The 25,340-nt window shown below is 34.3% G+C and overlaps 1 protein-coding gene and 1 pseudogene across 5 annotated transcripts in view; both read left to right on the top strand.

Annotated features, from left to right (window-relative positions):
- Positions 1 to 25,340, top strand: part of Kansl1l (KAT8 regulatory NSL complex subunit 1 like) — a 132,821-nt gene that overhangs the window by 36,115 nt on the left and 71,366 nt on the right. For all 5 annotated transcript variants that reach the window (XM_047544038.1, XM_047544039.1, XM_047544036.1 and 2 more), the window contains exons 3-5: positions 648 to 789; positions 14,103 to 14,300; positions 16,286 to 16,407. In XM_047544038.1, coding sequence (XP_047399994.1) covers positions 648 to 789; positions 14,103 to 14,300; positions 16,286 to 16,407 — 462 coding nt within the window. The remainder of the gene's footprint in view (positions 1 to 647; positions 790 to 14,102; positions 14,301 to 16,285; positions 16,408 to 25,340) is intronic.
- On the top strand, positions 17,426 to 19,979 carry LOC124981327 (axin-2-like; annotated as a pseudogene).

Below are 25,340 nucleotides of genomic sequence, written 5' to 3'. Positions count from 1 at the left end.
TTTTTTAGATGTTGATAGACCTTTTTTTTTATTCACTTATTTTTACATGGTGCTGAGGATCGAACCCATTGCTTCACACATGCTAGGCAAGCGCTCCACCACTGAGCCACAAACCCAGCCCAACATTTATGTTTTTGATAATTTTTGACAATTGATTTAAAGTTATTAGGTAATAATGATGCCTCTTTTAGTAAATGAAAATTATGTATAGTTAAATTGAGTACTCTACAGTTTGCTGCATGGATTTAAATCTAGTTCAAATGGCTAGTCCAATATTTGACATCTGCTTACATATAAAAACCTTATGTAACAGATTTTACCTGGCATTGATATTGTCATTCATTTTCCTTTTCTTTGCTGGCCAACCCTATTTAAACCCTTTGCATTAATAAAGCATTACATTGCAGAGGGATTATCCTACTCCTGAGTACATAATATTGAATAAAAAAGTATTCATGGGATGGAAAGGTAAGGAAACTAAATCTTTTTCTTTGACAAGAAGTCAATCTGCCAGTCTCCCTTCATGTAATTGGATGTTTTGTAAAGGAAATTAGATTTTATGAGAGTAGTAAAGGAAGTTATTAAGTGGCTCTGTGAAAGTTGACTGCTTTTGTGCTTTGAGTAACAGTGTTTGTCTTTGTTCACAGTAACTGTAGTACTGAATGGAAGTGGCTTGTAGACAGAGCAAGAGTTGGCAGCAGATGGACTTGGCTTCAGGCCCAGATTTCGGAGCTAGAATACAAAATTCAACAACTTACAGATATTCACAGGCAAATCCGTGCTTCCAAGGTATTGTTTGTGTATTCTATTTTTGTTTAAAAAGTTACTGTTTTGGTTTCCACTCATTTCATCACACAAAATAAATTTAAAAAATTTTTCTAAGTGTAGCTAGTTTATGTGAATATTTTTGATACATTAATCACTATAAATTAAAGCTATCTTTGTAAAGCCTTTGCATTTACTAATATCATTTATAATACTTTCTTAGCAATTCTGAACCTCTTTATTGAATTGTAGTTAATAGAAATGATATACTTTTTTTCCAAAATTTTTTAATGTGGCAAAGTACACATATCAAAACTTACAATCTTAATCATTTTTCTGTGTACAGTTTACTGGTATTAACTACATTAATAATATTAGGTATCCATTTCCATAAGTTTTTTCATCTTTTAAAACTAAGACTCTATACCCATTTAATAACAACTATCCATTTCCCTCTTTTCCACCCCTGACAATCATGTGTGTCTATATCTAAGATTTTGACTATTCAGAGTGCCTCTTACATATGGAATCATGAAAGTACTTGTCTTTTCAGGACTGGTTTATTTCCTTAGCATAATGTCTGCAAGTTTCATTGTAATTGTAGCATATGTTAGGAATTCTTTCCTTTTTCAATCTTTAATAATATTCCATTGTGTATATATGCATTTTACTTCTTCATTCATCCATTAGTGAACACTTGTGTTGCTTCCACATTTTAATTATTGTAAGTATGCTACAAACATGGGTGTAAGTCTCTTCAAAGCCCTGTTTTCAGTTATTCAGAATTGCTGAGTCAGAGTAATTCTATTTTTAATTTTTGTGGCACCACCATGCAGTTTTCCACAGTGCCTATATCAGTATACATCCTACCAACAGTGCACAGTGGTTCCAGTTTCTCCAAATCATCACCAACATTTATTTTCTATTTTTTTGTGTGTTTTGTTTTTAATACTAGACATAATAAAGGGCATGAGGTGATATCCGATTATAGTTTTGGTTTTCATTTGCTAATTATTAATGATGTTAACATATTTATATATGCTTATTGGCCATTTTGAATTGGATTGTTCATTTTTAGTTGTTGAGTTTTAGAGTTTTATATATATATATATATATATGTATATATATATATATATATATATGCTGTTAATTACTTATCTGTTGTATGATTTACAAATATTTTCTCCCATTCTGTGGTTGTCTTTTTACTCCATTTCATTTTTGTTTTTGGGTTTTTTGTCTGTTTGTTTTTGTTTTTGTTTCATGCTGGGAATTGAACCTAGGGGTACATCCCCAGCCCTTTTTATTATTTTGAGACAGAGTCCTGCTAAACTGCTTAGGGCCTCACTAAGTTGCTGAGACTGGCCTCAAACTTGTAATCCTCCTGCCTCAACCTTCCATGTTGCTGGGATTACAGGCTTATACCACCATGCCCAGACTCATTTTACCCTGTTGATACTTTTGATGCCCAAATTTCTAAGTTTTTAAATCAAATCCAGTTTGTCTATTTTTTTCTATTTTTACCTGTGGCTTTGCTGTCCTGTCTAATAAATTATTACCAAATCTAATGTCATGAAGAATTTTTCCTGTTTTCTGTGAGGAGTTTTATAGTTTTAGGTCTTTGAGGTCTTTAATCCATTTGCAGTTAATTTTTAAATGTGGTATTAGGTAAGGGTTCAGCTTCATTCTTTGTGTGTGGATATTCAGTTTTCCTAGGACCACTGGATGAAAAGATTTTTCTTTCCCCATTGAAAGGTCTTGGCACCTTTGTCAAAAATCATTTGACTATATATGCAAATATACAGTTTGTGGGTTCCCTGTTCTTTTCCACTGGTCTACATCTCCGCCTTTATGCCACTACTACACTGTTTGATTGCTATAATAGTTTTTGAAATCAGGAAATGTGAATCTTCCATCTTTGTTCTTTTTTAAGATTATGTTGGCTAATGGGGGGGTCTTCTTAGGATTCTATGTGAATTTTAGGATTTTTTTTTCTCGTAAAAAATGCTACAGGATTTTTATAAGGATTGTATTTAATCTATTGATCACATTGGGTAGAGTTAACATCTTAAAATACTGTCTTTCACTTTATGAAAATGGGATGTGTTTCAGTTTCTAATTTCTTTCAGTGATGTTTTGTAGATTTCCTTGTACCACCTCCTTGGTTAAAAATTTGTTATTTTCTTATTTTATTCTTTTTAATACTTTCATAAATGGAGTTGGTTTTGTAATTTTCTTTTCAGATTGTTCATTGTTAGTACACAGAAATGTAGCTGATTTCCATTTGTTGACGTTTTAGCTTCTATTTTGCTGAATTAATTTATGAATTCTAACAATTTTTTGTGAAATCTTTGGGATTTTCTACTCATAAGATCACATCATCTGAAAACAGATAATTTTACTTCTTTATTTACAATATGGATGCCGTTTATTTCTTGTCCAATTACCCTCACTAGAACTTCTAGTACTATGTTGAATAGAAGTGGTATTAGTTTTTCCTTAGTTGTGAAGCAGTAAACTCATCAAGTTCAGAGCTTTTCTTTGTTAGACATTTGATTACTCATTCAGTCTCCTTACTAGTTATAAGTCTATTCAAAGTGAAATGAACTCTTTATTGTTTTTATTTTTACATTTCCTTTATTTGTAAAGTTAGATTATTGATTTGAGATTTTTGTTCTTTTCTTAAAAATGAATTCATTGCTATAAATGTCCCACCTTGCATTACTTGCACTGTAGCCCATAAGTTTGGTATGTTGCATTTTCATTTTCATTCATCTCTAAGTTCTTTCTATTTTCTCTTGTGATTTTTTTCTTTGATGAATTGTTTAAGTGTATATTATAAATTTTCTATGAATTTTTTATTTTTCTATTTTACTTCTGTTATTTTGATTTGTAGTTGGAAAATACACTTTTAATGATACCTTTTTTTTTTATCATATTATCTGTCCTGGAAAATGTCCCACATAGAATCTATATGCTGTTGTTGGGTAACATTCTATACATGTCAGTTAAATTCACTCGACTTACTGTTTTAGTACTGTGTGGACTTAACTTCTGTCCATTATTTCTACAACTTCTGGGTTGTAGAAATCTCCAACTATTACCATAGAGCTTTTGATTTCTCCCTTCAATTCTGCTAGTTTTTATTTCATGCATTTTGATAGTCTATTATTAGTTGCATAAATGTTTATAATTGTTATATTTTATTACATTGTATTTTTGTTAACATATTATGCCCTTCTTTGTCTCTTAATTTTTTTTAACTTAGTCTCTTTTGGCACATATTAATATGGCCATCCCTGCTCTCTCTTGGTTATTATTTGTATATAATATCTTTTTCCATTTACTTCACTCTCACCTTATGTGTGTCATTGGAAGACAGTGTCTAGTTGGATTATGTGTTTTTATCTATTCTGCTAATCTCTCTTTTTAAAAATATTTTGTTTGGTTGTAGATGAACACAATACCTTTATTTATTTATTTTTATGTGGTGCCAAGGTTTGAAACCAGTGCCTCACACATGCTAGGCAAGTGCTCTATCACTGAGCCACAACCACAGCTCCAATCTGTCATTTAAATGGAGAATTTAATAGATTTAATGATAAGGATGGACTTATTTTTTGCATTTTGCTATTTTCTGTATGCCTTTTTTGTGACTCATTTCCTGTATGGTCTTTTTTTTTATTTGTTTAGTTGAATTTTTTAAAATTATATGTTTAAATTCTTTTCTCATTTCCTTTTTTGTATATTCTATAGCCATGTTCTTTGTTGTTACCCTTGGGACTACTTCTAAATTCACAAAGTTATTCTAATTTGAATTTATACCAGTGTAACCTCAGGAGTATATAAAGGCCCTTTTACTTTACAGTTTTGTCACAAAATTATAAGCTTATATTTTGTGTGTCCCAAAACACAACTCAATCATTCTTTTAAACATATTAGTCTTTATAATTATGTGGAAAACAAAAAGTGTAGTTACAAACTGTTGTTACAATAGTACTAACTTTTATAACTGTTCATGTGTTTATCTTTCTGGAGATTTTTATTTCTTCATACAACCTTGAAGTTCTTGTCTAGTGGCCTTTTATTTCACCTTGTAGGACTTCTTGAGCATTTCTTGCAGTGAAGATTTATTGGTAACAACCCTCACTTAGTTTTCATTTATCTGAGAATGTCTTAATTTCTCTCTTACTTTGTTGTATCTCTTATGGTTCTGGGGTTTGAACCAAGAGGTGTTCTACCACTGACTTATATCCCCCGTCCCATTTAATTAATTAATTAATTTACTTACTTACATTATTGGGGATTGAAACCAGGGGTGCTCTACCACTGAGCTATACCACCAGCCCTTTTATTTTTATTTTATTTTATTGATATCAGATCTCCCTAAGTTGCTGAGGTTAACCAAAAATTTGTGATCCTCTTACCTTAGTCTCTGGAGTCTCTGAGATTACAGTTGTGCACAGCCATGCCAAGCTCTCCATCACTTTCGAAGGACAGTTTTGTTAAATACAGTTGTCCCTTTCCCCATATGGGGAAATATGTTCCAAGATCCCCAGTGAATGCCTAAAACTGAATATATCAATCACTATGTATATTGTATATATACCTGTGATAAAATTAATTTATAAGTTAGGCACATTAAGAGATTTATAACAACATAATAAAGTAGAATAACTATAGCCATGTACTATAATAAAAGTTATGTGAATGTGATTTCTCTCTCAAAACATATTGTCCTGTGTTCACCTTTCTCGTAATGAGACAAGAAGATAGGAAGTACTCTGTGGCTTCTTTCTGGCATAGATTGTCAGCATCACTACTATTGGGCTTTGGGGCTATTATTAAATAAAATAAAATGAGGGTTATTTGAACACAAGTACTGCCATACTGTCACATTTAATATGATAACTGAGATACTTACTATGTGACTATCTCACATAGGGGTTGCATATATAATGTGGACTCATTGGAATGATGATTCATGATTTGGGAAATTTTTAGCCATTATTGCTTCAAATACCTCCCACCTTTCAAAATCCAAAATATGTATGTTGAACCACTTGCTGGTATCTCACATGTCCCTTAGGTTTTGTTCAATCTTTTTTCTTTGTTTTTCAGACTTAATAATTTCCATTATCCTTTGTTCTAGTTCACTTACTTTTTTTAGTCTACTCAGATCTGCCTTTGATTCCCTCTAGTGAATTTTTTAGTTATTGTACTTTTTAGCTTCAGAATTTCTGCTTGGTTTCTTTTTAGTTTTTCTGTCTCCTTATTGGTATTTCCATTTTGTTCATTCATAATTTTCTTGAACCCAAGGCCTTGTGCATGCTAAGCAAACATTCTGCCCCTGAGCTACACCGCTCAGCCTACAGTGTTTGATTCAGTACTCTTGAGTTGGAGTAGGAAATTTTTGTTTCCATGTTCCCAGGTGATACTACTGCTGCAGTTTAGGGATCAAACTTTGGTAACCACTGGCCTATTCTATTCTGATTACTAAATAAATTAAAAAGAAAACCTCCCTTTCCCCTCTATTAATCTGAAAGTTACATATCCTATTTCTATTATTTTGGACATATAGTTAAATTTTAACATGAATATTTGATTTAGCATCTAAAAATTAGTATCATATTCTTGAACAATGCCAAAATCTTACTCTATTCACGTCAATATATTATTATTGTCTTATATTTTAGTTCCTACTTGTTTTTATGTGCCACAAATTTATTATTATCATCATTATTTTATGTTATACAGTCAACATTTATATGGATTCACTTACATGTTCACTTGAATCAATTTCTTTTTCTGGATTAAAAATGTTTCTGTCCAAAGTGTGTGGTTTACTAAAAATTTTTTTAGTGAGATTCTGATAGTAGATTTTTCTTAAACATTGTATATCAGAAAATGTGCTCATTTCATCTACATTCTTAAATGGAAGTTTAGATAGGTATAGAATTTAGGTTGACTTTTTTTCTCAACATTTTAAGATATTATTTTATTTTAATTTATATTGTTGTCAGGAAGTTTGCTGTCATACTAATTGTTATTTCTGTGAAGGTAGGTAATGTTTTCTTCTTTATTACCGTTAAGATTTTTTCCTTTATCTCTTGGTGTACAGCGATTGCCTATAACGTGCCTAGGTATAATTTAATTTATTTATTTCTTAAACCTCTAGATTTGTGCTTTCACGTTTCTCAAAAATTCTCAGTTTCCTATTGAATATCTTTTTCTTCTTTTTATATTTTTTGAAGACATTTGAACTTCCTTATTTTACCCCTTTCCTTCTTAATACTTATCCTCTCTTGATCATTCTGTAAATTTTTGATGATTTTTCTCAGGTTTTTCTTCCACTTTATTAATTCTTTCTATAACTATAATTGGTCTGATCTTTATCCTATATGTTGAGTTTTTAGTTTTGAAACCATTTTAGATTTTTATCCATATTTATTTTATTTGGACCATTTAAATTTTTTCCCTTTTATGTTTAAGATGCTTTATTTTATCATGTGTACTTTTATTCAGATTATTGTTCTACTATCTAAGGTTCTTTGGGTTCTAATACTTTTCTTTGTTGCAACTTCTGACTTTCATATGTATGGATATGACCTCATATTTCTTTTTCATTTTGAGTGTTCTGCTTAGTTGTGGGATTCCCATAGGGCTGATGTGTATTTCTCTAGATCATTTTATGTTAAGCCAGATTTTCTAAGGGTATCTCCATTCAAGGACCTGTTTTGGGGTATTCAGATTTCAGAATTCATCAAGGTGATGATCTACTTGTTATAGTCATTAGAACCCTTTTTATATTTTGAATGTGCCATTTGACAGACATATATTTTCTTCTGCTGCGTGGCTTCCCTTTACATTTCCTGAATTGTGTATTTCAAAAGGCAAAGTTTTTAATATTGATGCAATTCAGTCTATTAGTTATTTTGTTTTATTGTTTGTGCTGTTCCTATCTAAGACACAAAAGTAACAAAGGTAGCAAATATTTTTCTTTGTGTTTTCTTCTAAAGTATCTTTAAAGTTTTGGCTTTTATCTATAGGGCCATGATTAGTTTGAGTTAATTTTAATGGATGTTTAGAGTTAAGAGTCTGACTATATCCCAACAGAAGAATTTCTGATTGATTTTCTAAACATATCTGGATGGTTCAGTACCATTCCCTAAAAATACCACATTTTCCCCATTTTATTTACTATCTTTGTAAAAAATCAGTTGGCCATATATGTATGGGTTTGTTTCTGTATGTTTTATTATTTTTTGCCTGCCTCCCCATCTCCATGTCAAAATTACACTGCCCTGATTAATACAGGTTTATAACAAAACTTGATAGTAAGTAGTGTAAGCCCTCCAGCTTCGATCTTCTTTTCCAAAATTATTTCAGTAATTAGATCTTTCATTTCCATAGAAATTTTAGTATTATTATTTTATACAAAGTTTTCTTCTGGTATTTTATTTCAGATTGTATTCAATGTATAGATATATTTAGGGAGAATTTACATTTTAACAATATGGAATCTTGGAGTAAATGAACATGGATTATTTCTTTATTATATCTTTATTATATCTTTATATTTTATATTATATATATATTTTATGATATATATCTTTATTATATCTAATTTTTCTTAGCAATGTTTTGTGGTTTTCAATATATAGGTTTTTTATATATTTTGTTAATTTTTCTTAAGAATTTCATATTTTTTGATGCTACTAGTAATACTATTTTCCTTTTTTTTTTTTCTAGTCTTCATTACCAGATTATAAAAATATTTGATTTCTAATGCTGGTCAAGTATCCTGTGATATTTTTAAACTCATATGTCAGACTGGTAGCCTTTATATAAGTTACTTAGAGTTTCTTACTCTAAGAAAACTCATGACTACGTAATGTATGAATACGATAATGTCATCAGTGTGTTTTTTAAAATTTCTTTTTCTTGCTTTATTGGATAGGCTAGGACCTTTGGTTTAAATCTGAATAGAAATGATGAGTAAACATTCTTTTCTTCTTCCCAGTCTTAGAAGGAAAATATTTAGTCTTTAACTATCTTTGTCTTTGTCTTTCTACCTTTTATTTATTCAGTGTCCAACAGATAAATTCATGTTCAGTATTGCACCTTGATCTTAATATCACCTTTTTTTTTTTCTGATGATACTGGATATTAAATCCATGGTCTACCACATGTTAAGCAATTCTACCACTGAGCTGTATCCATACCCCTTTTTAAAATTTTGAGATAAATTAGTAAGTCATCCAGACTGGCTTCAATTTTGTAGCCCTCTTGCCTCAGTCTCTGAGTAGATGGGATTATAGTCTTTCATTACCATGCCCAGCTTAATATTACTTTTGGTGAAAATATAACAACAGTAAGCTATAATGGACTGTTTAAATAAATGAGGAACTATTTTAAGCAATTTACATGTATTATTTTACTTAAAATTCACAAAACCTTAATTATTGGTAAGTATTAAGTTCACTTTTGCAGATAAGAATATTAGGAACAAAGAAAAATTAACTTACCAGAAATCAGAAATGTTAAAATGAGTTAGAATTTTCCTTATATAATGAATAGCTATAATATAAGGGAAAAAATAAACATAACAAGAAAAGTGTGGTTGTAGTGCTGTGGGGCTTATGATGAAGGATACATACACAGACATAGGAAAATATTGGTCAATGGTTATGTTTTCAATACCTCCCCAAGTGATTAGAATTTTAATCCTTAGTTATTGATCTGCAATTTCCAGAAAAGGAGAAAAGTGCTTGATTTATAGGAAATTTGATAAAATGAATTTTCTCACAGATTGGCAAGTTTTATTGGACATTTATGTTGAGAGATTTTAAAGGAGTTGGAAATGTAAGGTATTAGAGAAATTAGATCTCTAAGAAAGATGTAGATTTCAATAGAGATGGCAGTTAAGTCTATTGTTATGTCGAAAAAATTTTAAATAAGATTTATTCTTTCTCCTTCCTTTTTTATTTTCTCCCCTCTCTCCTTTACTCTTTCCCCTCTCTCCTTTCACATATAGTCAGATATCTAATATGTGCTTAGGATATACAGTGATAAATAAAAACCTGCAGAGTCATCACATTTTTAGGGACTGCAGTTTAATGGAGCTAAAAATTAAACACATCCTTATACAAATAAATGCCATATTAATTCCAACCAGGGAAATTTGAACATGATATTTTCTAGCTTAAAAATACATTGCTTCCCCAGAATTATACGCTGCTTGGTACTTGACGTATTGAAAATTATAGGCTGCTTTTGAAATTCTATTTTCCCATAGAAATAATAATATGAAGAGTTCTCATGTAATCCCTTAAAGTCCTATTTAATCTAAATATTTCTTTGTAACTTTGTTTTGTGGGCAACTTCTTTCAGTATGGTGATGTAGGAGTTATGCTGAAGATAATATAATGTTATAAGGTTGATGGGAATTGGACTAAAAAGAAAAAGCTGAAAAGAAAAGGAATCAGTCTTTGAACAATGTAGTTAGTCCACCCCCACCTAGGGTCTGCACATAAACAAAGACTAATACATTTTAGGCTCTATCATGAGTTTATATTCTGATAGGGGAGAGAGAATATGTAAACCATTAGATGTAATATGATGTATTGTGTCCAGGAATATATGTGTTTAATCAGAGTTAGAACTAGCAGACTACTTAGCGAGGGTCAGAGAAAACTTGAAGAGAAAGAGGTGATATCTCAGTATTACTTTCGAGGATAAATAGTGTTTTATTTGATGAACTTAAGGAACTAGACATAGGCGTTCCTTTAAGGTTTGAAGGCACAAAACAACACAATTTCAGGAATGGCAATATAGTATTCAAAGTAGTTGAAATTGTGAGTCATATGGGAATGAAAGCTAGCAAAGTAATGGTTATGTAATGTCCCGTAGGACATGATGATGTTCTCAGCAGGAAGATGAGTAGAAGGATAGACATAAAACTTCATACTTAGGGCCTATTAGATCTGAGGAAGTCACGTTCAAGAAGTTTCCTGACGAGAGCTGGAAATGGCAGTGCACTCCTGTAATCCCAGTGACTTAGGAGGTTGAGGCAGGAGGGTCCCAAGTTCAAGGCCAGCCTCAGCAACTTTGCAAGACCCTTAGTCATATAGCAACACCCTGTCTCAAAATAAAAAAATAAAGACTGGGGATTTAGCCAGTGCTCCTGGGTTCAATCCCCAACATGAAAAAGAAAGTTCCCTGATGGATATTTTATATTAAATTAAATTAATATACTTCCTTTTCTTCCCTCACTCATTCTTTTCAGGATTCTTCAGTTGTAGTGATTTTTCTAATCCTTCCAGGATTACCAGATAATCTTTCCTCCTGATTGTTTTGTTTAGTGGATATAATATCATATTCATTTTTATAGTAAATAGAGTTCTAAGAATAAATCAAGCATAAAACAATTTGGAAATTTCCAAGTATATGAGTTCCCAGTCATGACTGAGTTTTATATTTGAATCTAGAAAGTCTAATTCATAATCCTTTTGACTTGAGAAAGGATATTTTAATATTCTATATATCCTAGTAATACTAGGTAGTTGGTGTTTAAATTTTTAAAAAGTTTGATTATATGTTTTTATAATGCCTATAATTGATTTTAAGGAAATAAATCTAAACTTCTCAGTAATAATTGATATGGACTTATATTTTTCTTTATTTAGTTAGATTTGTATCTGGCCCTTTGTTCTCTTAAAAATCGCATTATGAGGACTGGGGGTGTAGCTTAGTGGTAGAGAACTTGCCTAGCATACACTAGGCCCTGGATTTGATTTCTAGCCCAACAACAATAGCAAAAAGGATAGCATTATGTTTATTTTATAGAAAATGCCAAACAATTATGCTGTTGGAACAGTGTTTTATTTTCATAGTTTCTCTTTATATCTCTTAGGAATTAATCATGATGTTTATTTTTTTTAATTTATAGTTTAGTTGACCTATTATGGTACACAGGGCAAACAATACTTTCTTTGCTGTTAGAGCTTCTTGAGTTACTGTAAGAAAATTAATCTAAATATGGCTTTCACATTTTAAATTGTGTATTTTAGTTGTTTAAAATTTTTCATTTAAATTTTTGTTTAAAATTAACTTTGGTGACTTTATGTGAATAATAAAGATGTTGCTGAGGCTATTGTTTATTTTTCTACAGTTTCTCCTCTCTCTCTCTCTGTCTCTCTCTCTCTCTCTTGCTCTCTTCCTCTATTCTTTTCCATACGGTACAGGGAATTAATCTTAGAGGTACTCTTCCATTAAACTATATTCTCCAGCCCTTTTAATTTTTTCTAAATTTTGAGACAAGTTTTCTCTAAATTACTAACTTTGATGTTGATTTGAGATCTCCTGCCTTGTGCTCCTGGGTTTATAAACCTGACACAGTGTTTTCTCTGTGAGGACCTTGGTGATGTTGGGCAGTGGCTGGTGGGAGGCCTAGCATTATTATCAGGAACTGTTGTCTTTTCTAGAACAGTTGACTTGCTTTCATCTTACCCTAGAGTTTTCACTTCTCTGTTATACACCTCATTTTTCTAAAAAGATTCTAGATCTTTGTTATCTATCATTTATCTGTCATTAGATATTATTCTAATAAGCACGATATTCTAGTGTCAAGAACTAAAGTTTTCTTTAGCTATTTTTTTTTTTTTTGGTATGGGGTATGGTACTGAAACTTGAATTCAGGGCACTCTACCACTGAGTTCCATCTCCAGCTCCTTTTATTTTTTGAGACAGGATCTTGCTAAGTTGTTGAGGTTGTCCTTGTGATCCTTCTATCTCAGTCACCTGTGTAGCTGGGATTGCTACACCTGATTTCTTTTCCTAAGTTTTTAAGAACAGACACTGATTCTCTTTATTGTCCCCAAAGGATTTAGTCTTTATCCCTTTCTTTGTTCTTGGATCATCATGGACCTCTCTTTTTCACATACTAAGTTTTGTCTAGGGCAATATTTTAAGGGGAAAAATAGATGATAAAGTTGAATATGTCTCCCAAATTGCATTTTAAAAACATCATTCTTTATTGATCTAATTATAGGAGGCCCTATTCTTATAAAAAGATAGTATTTTAAAGGTTTGGAAACTGGGCTTTTGAAATTCAGGATAGATTTGTCCATAGAAGTAATATAATAAGTATGGCAATTATGAAATATATCTGATCTGAAATAGACTGGCCCATAATATAAACTGTAATCAAACCAAAGGGAATTACAATTAAATTGATATGATGATAACCTGTGTTTCTTTAGCATAGGTGCTTATGGAAATCCTAGTGAGAGTCTTGTAGAAATCTTAAATGAATACTTTTAGGAGATTTTGGGATTAATGGTACTATATCTATTGTATCTAATCTAATTTTTAAAACATCAAAGGAAACAAGAACTTCTTTTGAATGTTTCCTCAAATTTCTTGATGGTCCTATTGTTGTATTCTAAGAAAATCATCATTGAGGTCAACAACCAGACCCCTTCTTTTCTGAAAAATTGACATACAAGTATTATTCTAAATATTAATTTTAAAAAGTAATGTATTTTCTATTTTTACCAAACATAATTATATATTAACATAATAAAATATATTTTAATACCATACTTGAATATGTCCATTCTAAAATTATATTTCATATTAAGCTAAAATATACCACATTATCATCTAAAGCAGTTTCCATTTATAATAGGACTTATCCATGATACAAGTGGCCCACAGCAATCATTTAATTTATTCAGTTCTTGAAATAATGTACACTTATATTAATATTTAAATAATTTTCCACTGTAAGAATATATTAGCCCCATTAGGAGCTGAATGCTTTTCAACTAATCTATAGAAGCTTATTAACATTTTTAATATATGTGCAGGGGGGAAAGGTGGCAAAAAGAGTAGGAAGGGAAAAAATTTTACTCCAAGGACTATGAAACCAATAAGATCATTTTCCTTAGTCTTTCCTGTCTCCTCACCAACATTTATCATTGCTTGTATTCTTGATAATTGCCATTCTGATTGGAGTGAGATGGAATCTCTGCATTTCTCTAAATGCTGTGAAGTGTTTATTCAGTTCCTTTGCCCATTTATTGATTGGGTTATTTGTTTTCTTTTGGTGTTAAGTTTTTGAGTTCTTTATATAACTTAGAAATTAATGCTCTGAGGAATTGCACACAGTTTAAATAAGCCAATTTTTTTAGAGTTAAACTGTATTTTGAAGTGTATGTTTTGTGATTCCCAGGGATAATAGGTTGTATAGTTTCATGTGTGCTGTAGTATTAAAGGTGATTTTAGTAACCAATTTGTTTCAATTTCAACTCTTTTCATTGTTCTTTGTCTAGGGGATAGTGATCCTAGAAGAATGTCAGCTTCCAAAAGACATTTTGAAAAAACAAATGCAATTTGCAGACCAAGCAGCTTCATTAAACACTACAGGGAATCCTCAGGTTCCCCCAGGGAATCAAGATCCTTTACCAGAACAAGATTTTGAGATGTCACCAAGCAGCCCTACCCTACTTCTTCGAAACATAGAAAAACAGGTAAAATCAGAATAGAGCATCTGTGGTATGAAATAACTTTTCATCAATTTTATAAATTATTCAAATAAACATTATTATATATGTGTCTGCCTGGGATATGGGCTAATAAAATTGACTATTTTCTAGGTGCAGTGGTGCATGTCAGTAATCCCTGTGATTCAGGAGGCTGAGGCAGGAGGTTTGCAAGTTCAAGGCCAGCCTCAGCAACTTAGTGAAACTCTTAACAACTTAACCAGATTCTGTCTCAAAATAAAAAAATAAAGACTTGGGATATAGCTCAGTGGTAAAGCATCCCTGGTTTCAATCCTAGTACCACAAAAATTAATTGGTTAATTTAACAAATGAATAAATAAAATTGGCTATTCGACATTACACCCAACTAAAATATTTGCTGTATGACTTGTCTTTATTTTAATATCAATATTCTTTAAATTATTTAAATTTCAATTGGGACATTAGCTTTAAAATGATAATTTATCTATTCTAGGGCTAGAAAGTTCTTTTTCTAGCAAAATGGCTTATCGCTAGTTGTTTTTCAGTGGGAAAGAACAGTGGTATTTGTTAAAAGTGGTTAATAAATCTGAAGAGACCAATTTACTGATCAGGAATTTAGTGAAAGGCAATATTGGAATATGAGTGTTTTTTTTATGAGTGTCTTTATAAAGAATGATTATGTAAATGGAAAGTCAGAAGAGTCTCTAACAAATCACTCTTATTACAAAACTTTTTCTGGTATCTAAATTCTATTGTAAATAACTCCAGAAGTTTGATTATTCTGACATATCTACCCTATATTTATCCTTTGCAACTAGACAGATCTGTCAGAGCATAATCATTCTTGACCACCACTACATGTTACTGTTCCCCTAGGAAATTATGTGGATTCATATCTGCCTACATCTAATTTTCCTGGATTTTTCTAACATACACTGTGAAGTAATTTAGGGATTGGTTCCTTCTAAACCAAAATATAGTGTATATTCTCCTATCCCATATTTGTTAGGTCTATAATTACCTAGAGTTTCCTTAGTTGGAATATATGATCAAACCACTTATTTTGTAATTCAGAAAGTTATTTAGTAATTCATCTGATATTAAATTGGAATGCCTGAATTGGATCCTACCTCCATTTCTTAACAACTTCATAATAGTTGTTCAAACTACTTAATCTTTCTATCCTATGTATTTCCTCATCTGTGCTTGGTATTCATAATGATATCAGTAGTTCTAATATCTACATGGAATATTAGTTTTAAAGATTAAAAATACTCTAAATTTGGTACCTAGTATAATGCCTGACACATAATAGACAATAAAGCATAGCTATCATTTTTATTATTAATGTGGTTGTCTCAAGAAAGATGCATAGATATTATTAGCTGGTTTCAAATGTTCTAGAAGATGGGATTGGTAGATAAAGGAATTGTAATAAAAATGGATATGGAAAACAATGAATAATTTAAAATCTAAATTGTTGGGGCTCAGTGGTGCATGCCTATAATCTCAGCTACTCAGGATCGCAAATTTGAGGTTGACTTGGGTAATTACTGAGTCCCTGTCTCAAAATAAAAAATAAAAAGGGCTTGGGGGACTGGAGTTGTGGCTCAGTGGTAGAGCACTTACCTAGCATGTGTGAGGCACTGGGTTCGATTCTTAGCACCACATATAAATAAATAAATAAATAAAAGTCCATTGACAACAACAAAAATTAAAAAAAAAAAAAAAAAAGAGCTTGGGATATAGCTCAGTTGCAGAAAGTCCATGGATTCAATCCCCAATACTGCCAAAGGAAAAAAAGAAGTAAGTTATTTAGTAAAAATTTAAAAATTGTTGTAAAGTAAATCATCTTCCTAGATGAAAAAATTTATTAAAATATAACCAACACATGCTTCACAAGAAGTTAGGTATTTAATAGAACTATAGATATGTGAATTAACTCACATCCTTTCCTTAATAATAGTAAAAGATTGACTGTTTTCTTGTAGAGTGCACAGTTAACTGAGATCATCAACAGTTTGATTGCCCCTCTCAACTTGTCTCCAACTTCATCACCACTCTCCTCTAAATCCTGCAGCCATAAATGTCTGGCTAATGGCATTTCCAGGAGGTAGGTATCAGTGGGATAATTATGCTTCTAAATTTGGCTTTACTCATTAAATTTTGTTTTGATTTTGTTGATTCATAAGTATTATAGCTATATTTTTCTCCTATGTTAAGGACTACTAGAGTATAATTAGTAGACCATAGACACAGTTTTAGATAACAATAAATTAATATAATTAAGATAAATATAATCTTCAGAATGAGAGAGAAAGCTTTTTAGAAAACTGTATAATGTTTCTAAGAAAAACTTGCCAGTGATAACATTTGCTACAGAAGTTCTGCCTTGTTTACCATACCTTCCATTTTGAACCCTTTGTTTTCTTAGCACCATGCTGCTTTTGCAGTGCATTTAGAGGAACTACAGATCCTAGGTATAGGTTGGGCACGGAAGATTGGAAAGTATCAACAAATTTCAGCTTAAATTTTTATTAATTGTTTTATATCTTCTGTAAAGTGATTTTTTTCCGAATGTAATCAATAACTTATCACTAGCACCTTATTTTTATGTTTTATCATCAAAATATATATTCTATGAGTTCTAAACCTTTTTTAAGAAGAGTATTTGTTCTGTTTTATTTTATTTACTTTTTTTTTTGGATTTTTCCTTTTAAAGATGCAAGTAGAAGACATTAAGAGAATATCATTTGTGTGTATATTGTCTAAATTTTTTCAAATAAAATTATAAATTTATTTAAATTTTAGCTGCTTTTCTTTAATTACCATAGAGGAATAAGTGTCATTTACTATTAGAAAAATATTATATTAATAATTGTATGATTTAGCATTTAAAACTTTTTGACTCCCTCCCCCATGGGAGACTCCCTATGTCCTCCCATGCCCCGGGCTGCAGCTGTTTGCCAAGGGGGCAGGGGTGGGGGTGTGCAGATCAAGGGGAAGAGGCTCAGATGAGCCCCTGCTGACTTGATACCATACAGATTGCTGAGAGGAACTGAAAAAACAAAAACAATTCCCAACTCAGTGACAAGAGCCTCCCTCACTATGAGTAGTGCTATTGGTGACTCCTCCTGGATCCCAGAAGCAGCTTCTGTGAGGATGCCCCTGTCTCTTGGTTTCCAGGCAAAGAAGGGCCCCAACCTTCCAGCAGGGGATGGGCAAAGGGCCAGGCTTCTAAACCCATGCCTGTCTCCTCCAATACCAGGTGAAATGAAGATGGGTTGGGGGAACCAGGGGTGGGCATCCCCTGGTTCCCCACTGACTAGGTGGATCAAGTCCCTGCACTGCTTGTTGGGTGACAAGACAGTGCTTACATCCTACGGACTTTCCTGGAGAGGGAGAAATGCGTGGATACCTTAGACTTCTGGTTTGCCTTCAGTGGATTTCAGGCAGATGAACCTTAAGGATACCAAAACTTTGAGAGTAGCCAAAGCGATCTACAAGAGGTACATAGAAAACAACAGCATTGTCTCCAAGCAACTGAAACTTGCCACCAAGACCTACGTAAGAGGGCATCAAGAAGCCACAGATTCATGTCTGACCAGGCGTAGACTGAGATCCAGTTGGTGATGGAGGAAAATGCCTACCAGATGTTTTTGACTTCTGATATATATCTTGAACATGTGAAGGGGAGAGAATACAGCTTACATGAATAATGCCTGATGAAGGAACAAAAAGGTCTTGTGTAGCTAACCCCCACCTTGAACGAAGAGGAGGAATGGACTTGTGCTTACTTCAAATGCAAACTTATGCCCATTGTGGTTGGCTTGTCCAGCAAAATTCTGAGGGCCACAGTCAGTGTGTGGTCCACAGAAACTTGAAAATGGATACAGGTCCCTCAAGAGGAGTGACCCTGTCAACTCATACCACGTGGGTTCTGGTTGTGTCTTTGCACTAGCCACCATTGCTAAAGACAGTGAGATATGCTGAAGATGTGCTGACGGATGGTTCCATGTCCTTGATGGACAGTAGCATAGATGGAATCCCTCATTACGTGCAGAATAAGAAACAGTTCCAGAAAGTAATGTATCACAAATGTCTCTACCTCATCTCCAGAGAACCCACCACCTGCCCAAGGAGGTGACACCCTTGGAACCCTCCTGCCTTCGTGGCTGAGCTCATCTTTTTTTTTTTTTTTTTTTTTTTTTTTTTGCGGTACTGGGGATCGAACTCAGGGCCTTGTGCTTGCAAGGCAAGCACTCTACCAGCTGAGCTATCTCCCCAGCCCCTGAGCTCATCTTGAGGCTGGAGATGCTGAAGCTGGGGAGCCACCATGGCCTGAAGGAGAAACTGCTGTAGATCCTCTTAGGACAGAGAAGAATGGATCTGAGCAGGCCCTGAGCTTGTAGTGTGTGTATTGGGGGGGTGCCTACTCAGCACCCCCTGTGCCTCCTGCCCTCCAGCAGCTACAAGGAAGACCCTCACATAGTTCTGGAAGACCGCCTGTCCAGAGTCCTCAAGACCCTTGACTGCCAGTCACCCGGCATGGCCACTGCAGCCCACGCTCCAGCTCCCTGGACTACCACCACCACCAGTAGTACCACTCCCTCCTCCCACCCAGGGTCAATCTGCCCTGGGCAGCTGCTTGCCCGCTGGTTGGGATCAAGGACTTCACAACGTAACAGAGGAGGAAGCACATCCACCACCACTACATTCACCACCAGACCATACCTAAAACCAAGGAGGAAATCAAGGCTGAGGCCACACAGAAGGTGTGCTGCTTCTGCCCTGGGGGCACCAAGTTTTACTGCTACTGAAAATGCAAGAGCCACCCCAGGGCTCCAGATCCCGTACCCCCGGAGCAGTTTGATGGCAGCAGAGGCAGTACCTTGCCCAAACTAACTGGGAAAGGCACAGAGCCAGGCCTGGCCCTGCCTGCCAGGGAAGGAGGGGCCCCTTGCAGAGCTGAGGCCCTGCAGCTTCCTGGGGAGGAAGAAGACAGGTCGCAGGATGTCTGGCAGTGAATGCTGGCCAATGAGCGGCAGAACACTCCCAAGCCCCATACTGCCCAAATCATAAAAAGGCCTACCCCTTGGAGTCTGCCTGTGTGTCTCCAGGGGAAGGAGTCAGCTGGCATCATGGGGGACAGTGGGCACCCCTAAGCAGCTACCCGGCCCTGCCACCATCCCTTTACCTAGGACCCTGCAACGCCTCCCCTGACACCACCGAACACTCTGGCACAGCTGGAGGAGGCCTACTGCAGGCTGGCAGAGGTGTTGAAGCCCCCAAAGCAGATGTGCTGTGCAACCAGCCAGCAGAGGGACAGGAACCACTTGACCACTGGTCAGGCAGGAGCTACACCCTTCTCCAACTCAAACCTGGCTCCAGAAGATCACAAAAAGCCAAAGAAACTGGCAGGAGTCCACCACTCCAGACCAGTGAGTTGGTTGTTACTTTTTCTGTGGAGAAGAAATCCCATAGAGGGGGATGGTGAAGGCCCAGAGCTTGATCCTGGGCCACTTTAAAGAGCAGCTCAGCAAGAAGGGAAATTATAGGTATGACTTCAAAAAAGCAAGTGATGAGTTCACCTGTGGAGCCGTCTTCGAGGAGATCTGGGACATGAGAATGGTGCTCCTAATGTATGAAGACAGGATTCTGAGTAAAGTGGAGAGGACTGATTGAGCCTCTGGGTTCTGGCTTTGGTGAATCGGTAACTGAAGCCCGCATGCCTATCTTGGACCTAAGCAACAGCCACACAATATTTTGAAGGAAAATTAAACCAATGAAGAAGGCTAACTCTAGGGAAGCATTGGCCACTGGGCCTTTGGGAGGGTGGGGAAGGTTGATTTTCATTATTCATGAACTGGGTACTGAGATAAGAAAAGCCAGAATAGTTTATTAAAAACATGATCACTGTGGCTATTAAAGATGCTGATTGTTTGAGAGACTGCCATACATAATATATGACTTCCTAGGGATCTGAAATCCATAAACTAAGAGAAGCTGTGTATAACTTACCTGAACAGGAGTCCTTACGGATATTGAACAATTGATTCCCCCAGCCCCAGTTTATGCATATGCTACTATAAACATGGAAGTGGGAGAGGAAGATTATTCATTCTGTCTACACTTAGGAGTGGAGCTGGGAGTGAATGAATGGTTTCTTGGTTAACAGAGGAACTATGCCTTGCACTGCCTTTCCCCCGGGGAGTACAGACATCTTTTTTTTTTTTTTTTTAAATAGTGCCCTACCATCAACACATGCAGAAATTGGTGCATTTTTTACTTCTATGCTGCTTTGTCATAAAGGTCTTGAGGGTTGGCTGTGTTTCCACATCTCACTTTTGGAGTGGTCACATTGGATGGGATGCTCCATTATGGAGGAGGGGATGCCTTGTTGGGGCCTCAGAGTCACTCTGGGACCAAGGCTCCATGTCAAGGCTCTCTCAGGCTGGGGGCCCAGTGGCTGAGGCCAGCGGGGATTGCTACCTTGTGGTTCAAACTGTGCTTGTATTGAAGTGACAGTCCTTTTTTTTTTTTTTTCCCAATTAATTCATCTTTGGACCACAGCCATTCAGGAAACTATTTCCCACCCCTGCCACCACTCTGTAAATCCAGGTGTGGGGAGACCTAGCAGCACTTCTCCTCCAGACACTTCACCTTGGCTTTGGGATTTTGCATTAAGTTAATCTGTACATTGTTTGCCATTGTTACCTGTACCATACATCTGTTTATAGTGTAGGTCAAAAGAGTATTAATCCACTATCTCTAGTGCTTGATTGAATCAGTACAGTATCTCTACCTGCACGGGGACCCCTCCACATGTTGCCCTATATTGAGGGCCGGAGCTTCCCTTGATTTTTGAAAGGGGTTTACTTATAAATATATTTTATGCCTTTTAATTATAAGTCTTATACTCAGTGACTTTCATCATGGCATTTTGTTCTACTTATAGAAATTATGCATTATAAAGAGTTCATCTAAGGAAAATTACTTGGTAAAATAATTATTGTAATTTAGAGATGTAGCCTTTATTAAAATTTTATATTTAAAAAAAAAAAAAACAACCTTTTTCATAGAGCATTAAATGAAGACTCTTACCATGTTAAAAATCATGCTAAGAAGCTCTCACATTCTTCATAGGTTGATATAAACTAAATCTTAAAATTTAAAAAATGCCACTACTTGATTTTTATTTCTAGTTTTTTTTTTTTTTTTCTTTGTGATCCTGAGGATTGAACCCAGGACTTGGTGCATGTTAGGCAAGCATGCCACTATTGAACTACACCCTCAGCCTAGTTATTTTGAAAGACTGATTTTCAATACTTACAGTTTTAGTTTTACTGGGTTATTTATCCTTTATTCCATTATGGGAATAGTTTTTTTCATTGATTTTTCTTCATTTTTTGTTGACTTTATATGCATCCTTGCATCACTGAGTATTTACTTTGAAAGTAAAGATTCTTGCATATTGTATAGGGCAACTATGATAACCTTATTTGTAAGAATTCTAATTAGAAGAGTCATAAGCAAGTTAATTACAAGTTAGACCATAAAAAGGTGTATGAATATGGTGATTTGAGACTAAGATTTTTATTTTATTTTTTTACCCAATCAGGTACTTTTCTGTTACACATGTGCATACATGTGTATCTTCTTTTTCTTTCAACCAGAGGAAGTTTAATAAATACATGGCTGGAGTCAGGAGGATTTAATATGTTACATTGACCTTCTATATCTATGTGTTACACATCCCTGGATTCAACCAACCCTAGTCAAAATTATTCATAAAAGTATTCATCTGCACTGAACATGTACAAAAAATTTTTCATGTCATTATTCCCTAAAATATATTTATCAGAACTATTTACATAGTTTATGTTGATTAGGCATTATTAGTAATATAGAGACTTTATATGGGAGGACATGCATAGGTTACATATGAATACTACATCATTATATAAGGGACTGAATCCTCCAGTGATACCAAGGGATAACTGTACTTGCCGATAATTGTAGTCATTCATCCACAAAACATTTGTTATTTGATATATACCATGTAACCAAAGTTGTAGAGATATAAATATGAAGAAAACAAAGTCTGCATTTATAATTAACTCAGTCTAATGCTTAAAACACATAACATTTAACTTATAATATCATGTAATAATAGAATTTTGTGCAGTTATTTGAATACTTAATAATAGCTGTCACAGTTGTAAAAGATACCTCATAAAGATACATAGATCCAAGTGAAAGAAATGCAAAATTGACTTTGCTTATAAATCATATATTTTCAATTATGTCTACTTAGAGTTCAAAGTTTTTTTCTCAATAAAACCTAGTAACTGCCAGTAATTGCTGGTGATTGCCTTTTGCCTGATGTCAGTTAGTTGTTCCTGTAAATTCATTTAATGATTTACTTTTGAAAGTTTCAAAATCTATGAAAAAGTTTTGTTTGGTAGACTTAAAAGCAGATAAAAATGTGTTCTTTAAGTTTTTGAAGTGTGCCAAAATGTTTTAATTATATATTATTTTTATAACAGAGAAGTCTTTTTCAATCTACTACCTATGTAACATGCATTTCAAAAAATATCTCTTCGAAGATATTTGTTGTCAAAATCACATTTCCCTTGAAATTCATTAAAATATTTTATAAAGACTCTACTGTTTATGATAATATATTATCATGTATAAATCTTTTCACCTGGAACATAGAAACTGAAATATAATGCTGTTAAAAGGGTAAGAAACTGAAGGGAAAGTAAAACATTTTGAGGAAAATGTGGTTTATTGTGTCATGCCAGAGAGGTACTGAAAAATGTCTATTTGTTTTGTCAGTTATGAGTTAAGATCTTAGAGCAACTTAGTAGCATGGTGAAGAAAGAGTTAGGAATGAGTTAACAGCCTGTAATCCCACTGACTCAGGAGGCTGAGGCAGGAGGACCACAAGTTTGAGGCCAGCCCTGGTAACTTCTGAGACCTTGTATCAAAATTAAAATGGCTGAAGATGTATGTAGCTCAGTAGTAAAGTACTCCTGGGTTCAATCCCTAGCACCACCCCCCCCCCCACACACACACACAAAGAATGTTAATAAGGTTAATAAGGGAATAGAGATGATGTACAGATGGGGAGTCAAAATTATATTTCAAGACTGCTGACTGTAAAAGCTATGATAAAATTAACACACAGGAACTTTAAGCATCTTTATTGAAAGAAAGAATCTAGAAGTGGAAAATATAGAAATAAATACTTGATCACAAAGTCGTGAAGGAGAAAATACATTTGCTCTTTTGCAATGTTTTTTTTTTTTTTTTGTTCCCCTTCATTACTAGGGATTAAATCCAGGTCCTTATTCATGCTAGGCAGGTAATCTACCACTGAGCTACACCCCTAGCCAATACACTTGTTCTTTATGTCATGAAGGAGATGAAGACGGATGTCAATGCAGTTATTTATGAAGTGATTATACCCAAGTAAAAGTGGGAAATGGAGCTTAAGGAGTCACTTGAAGGTTTGCATAGATATTCACATATAAAATGTACCTTCCTGTCCCCTCCCTCTGTCTCCTTTCCTCTTCAAATTCAGGAGACTAAACTCAGATTTCTAATTAGGATAACTGATAAAAAAAATTTAAAAGTACAGTACAACTACTCCTAGAAATAGAGGAAATGGAAAAAGGCACAGGCAAATGATACATCTAAAAGCAACCCATAGTGGGGTAAAGACCTTATCTTTATTGGAGTCATATTTACTTTTATAATATATATTTGTTTTATATGATCTTAAAATCATTATTGTACCTAAATTATAAAAGACATTTATAAAGTCTTAAACCACACTTGACAATAATTCTATTTATCCTAATTCAACTTCTACAATTATATATCATCTTAAAATGTACATGCTGGGTATGTTAATATGTAGTGTAACACTAAATAGATTATTAACCAGGAATTCAAATTTAGGTCTTTCTTACAGATATTGAAAGATAGCATTTGATTTTGTGAGGAGTAAATGAGAAAGCATATACCAGGCACATAAGGAAGAGCCTATTGTTAGCCATTGATATTTTTATATTGGTAATTCAGGCTCATTGCCACAACCACATTCTCAAGGACTATTGAGATAAATAGCTATATGTCTGTAAAATAATTCATTTAACAAATACCTGCTGAGTGACAACAGTAGGCCAGTCACTGGATTGTGCACTGATGTATGATGTTGAACAAAACAGATAAAGTCTCCATCCTAGTGGTCTAAGGTCTAGTTGTGGGAAAAAAACGATACTGTTTTAGTCAGCTTCTTTGCCACTATGACCAAAAGACCTGACAAGAACAATTTTAAGGAGGATAAGTTTATTAGGGGGCTCACAGTTTCAGAGGTCTCAGTTCATAGCCAGCAGACACCATTCCTCAGGCCTGATGAGGCAAAACATCATTGGTGAGGTGCATGTCAGAGGAAAGCAGATGGGACATAGCACCATGAAGCAGAGAGAGACAGCTCCATTCTCCAGAGACAAAATATATGCCCCCAATGACCCATATCATCCAGTCATACTCTACCCACTTACAGTCGCCACTTAGTTAATCTTTATCAGGGGATTAATGCACTGATTAGGTTAAGGCTGTCATAACCCAATCATTTTACCTCAAAACTTTCTAGTATTGTCTTACATGTGAGCCTATGGGAGACACCTCATACCTAAACCATAACACTATCTAAATAATCACACAAGCCATGTGGAGGTGGTGATGCCTACTGAGGCAGGAGGATCAGAAGTTTGAGGCCAGCCTTGGCAACTTAATAAGACCCTGTCTCAAAATAAATTAAAAAGGACTGGAGATGTAGCTGAGATAGATCCTCTGGGTTCAATCCCCAGTACTACAAATAAATAAATAAATAATCACATAAATAATTGTTTAATTTTAGGCCCTGATCACATGCTATAAAGGAATTTTTCATTATTAAGAATATAACTTCTAAGCCAGGCACAGTGACGCCCACCTGTAATCCCATTGGCTTGGGAAGCTGAGGCAGGA

Source organism: Sciurus carolinensis, chromosome 3 (genome assembly GCF_902686445.1).
Source record: "Sciurus carolinensis chromosome 3, mSciCar1.2, whole genome shotgun sequence".
Taxonomy (NCBI): Eukaryota; Metazoa; Chordata; class Mammalia; order Rodentia; family Sciuridae; genus Sciurus; species Sciurus carolinensis.
Note: the sequence above shows the minus strand (reverse complement) of the source record. Positions and strands in the feature narration are given on the sequence as shown.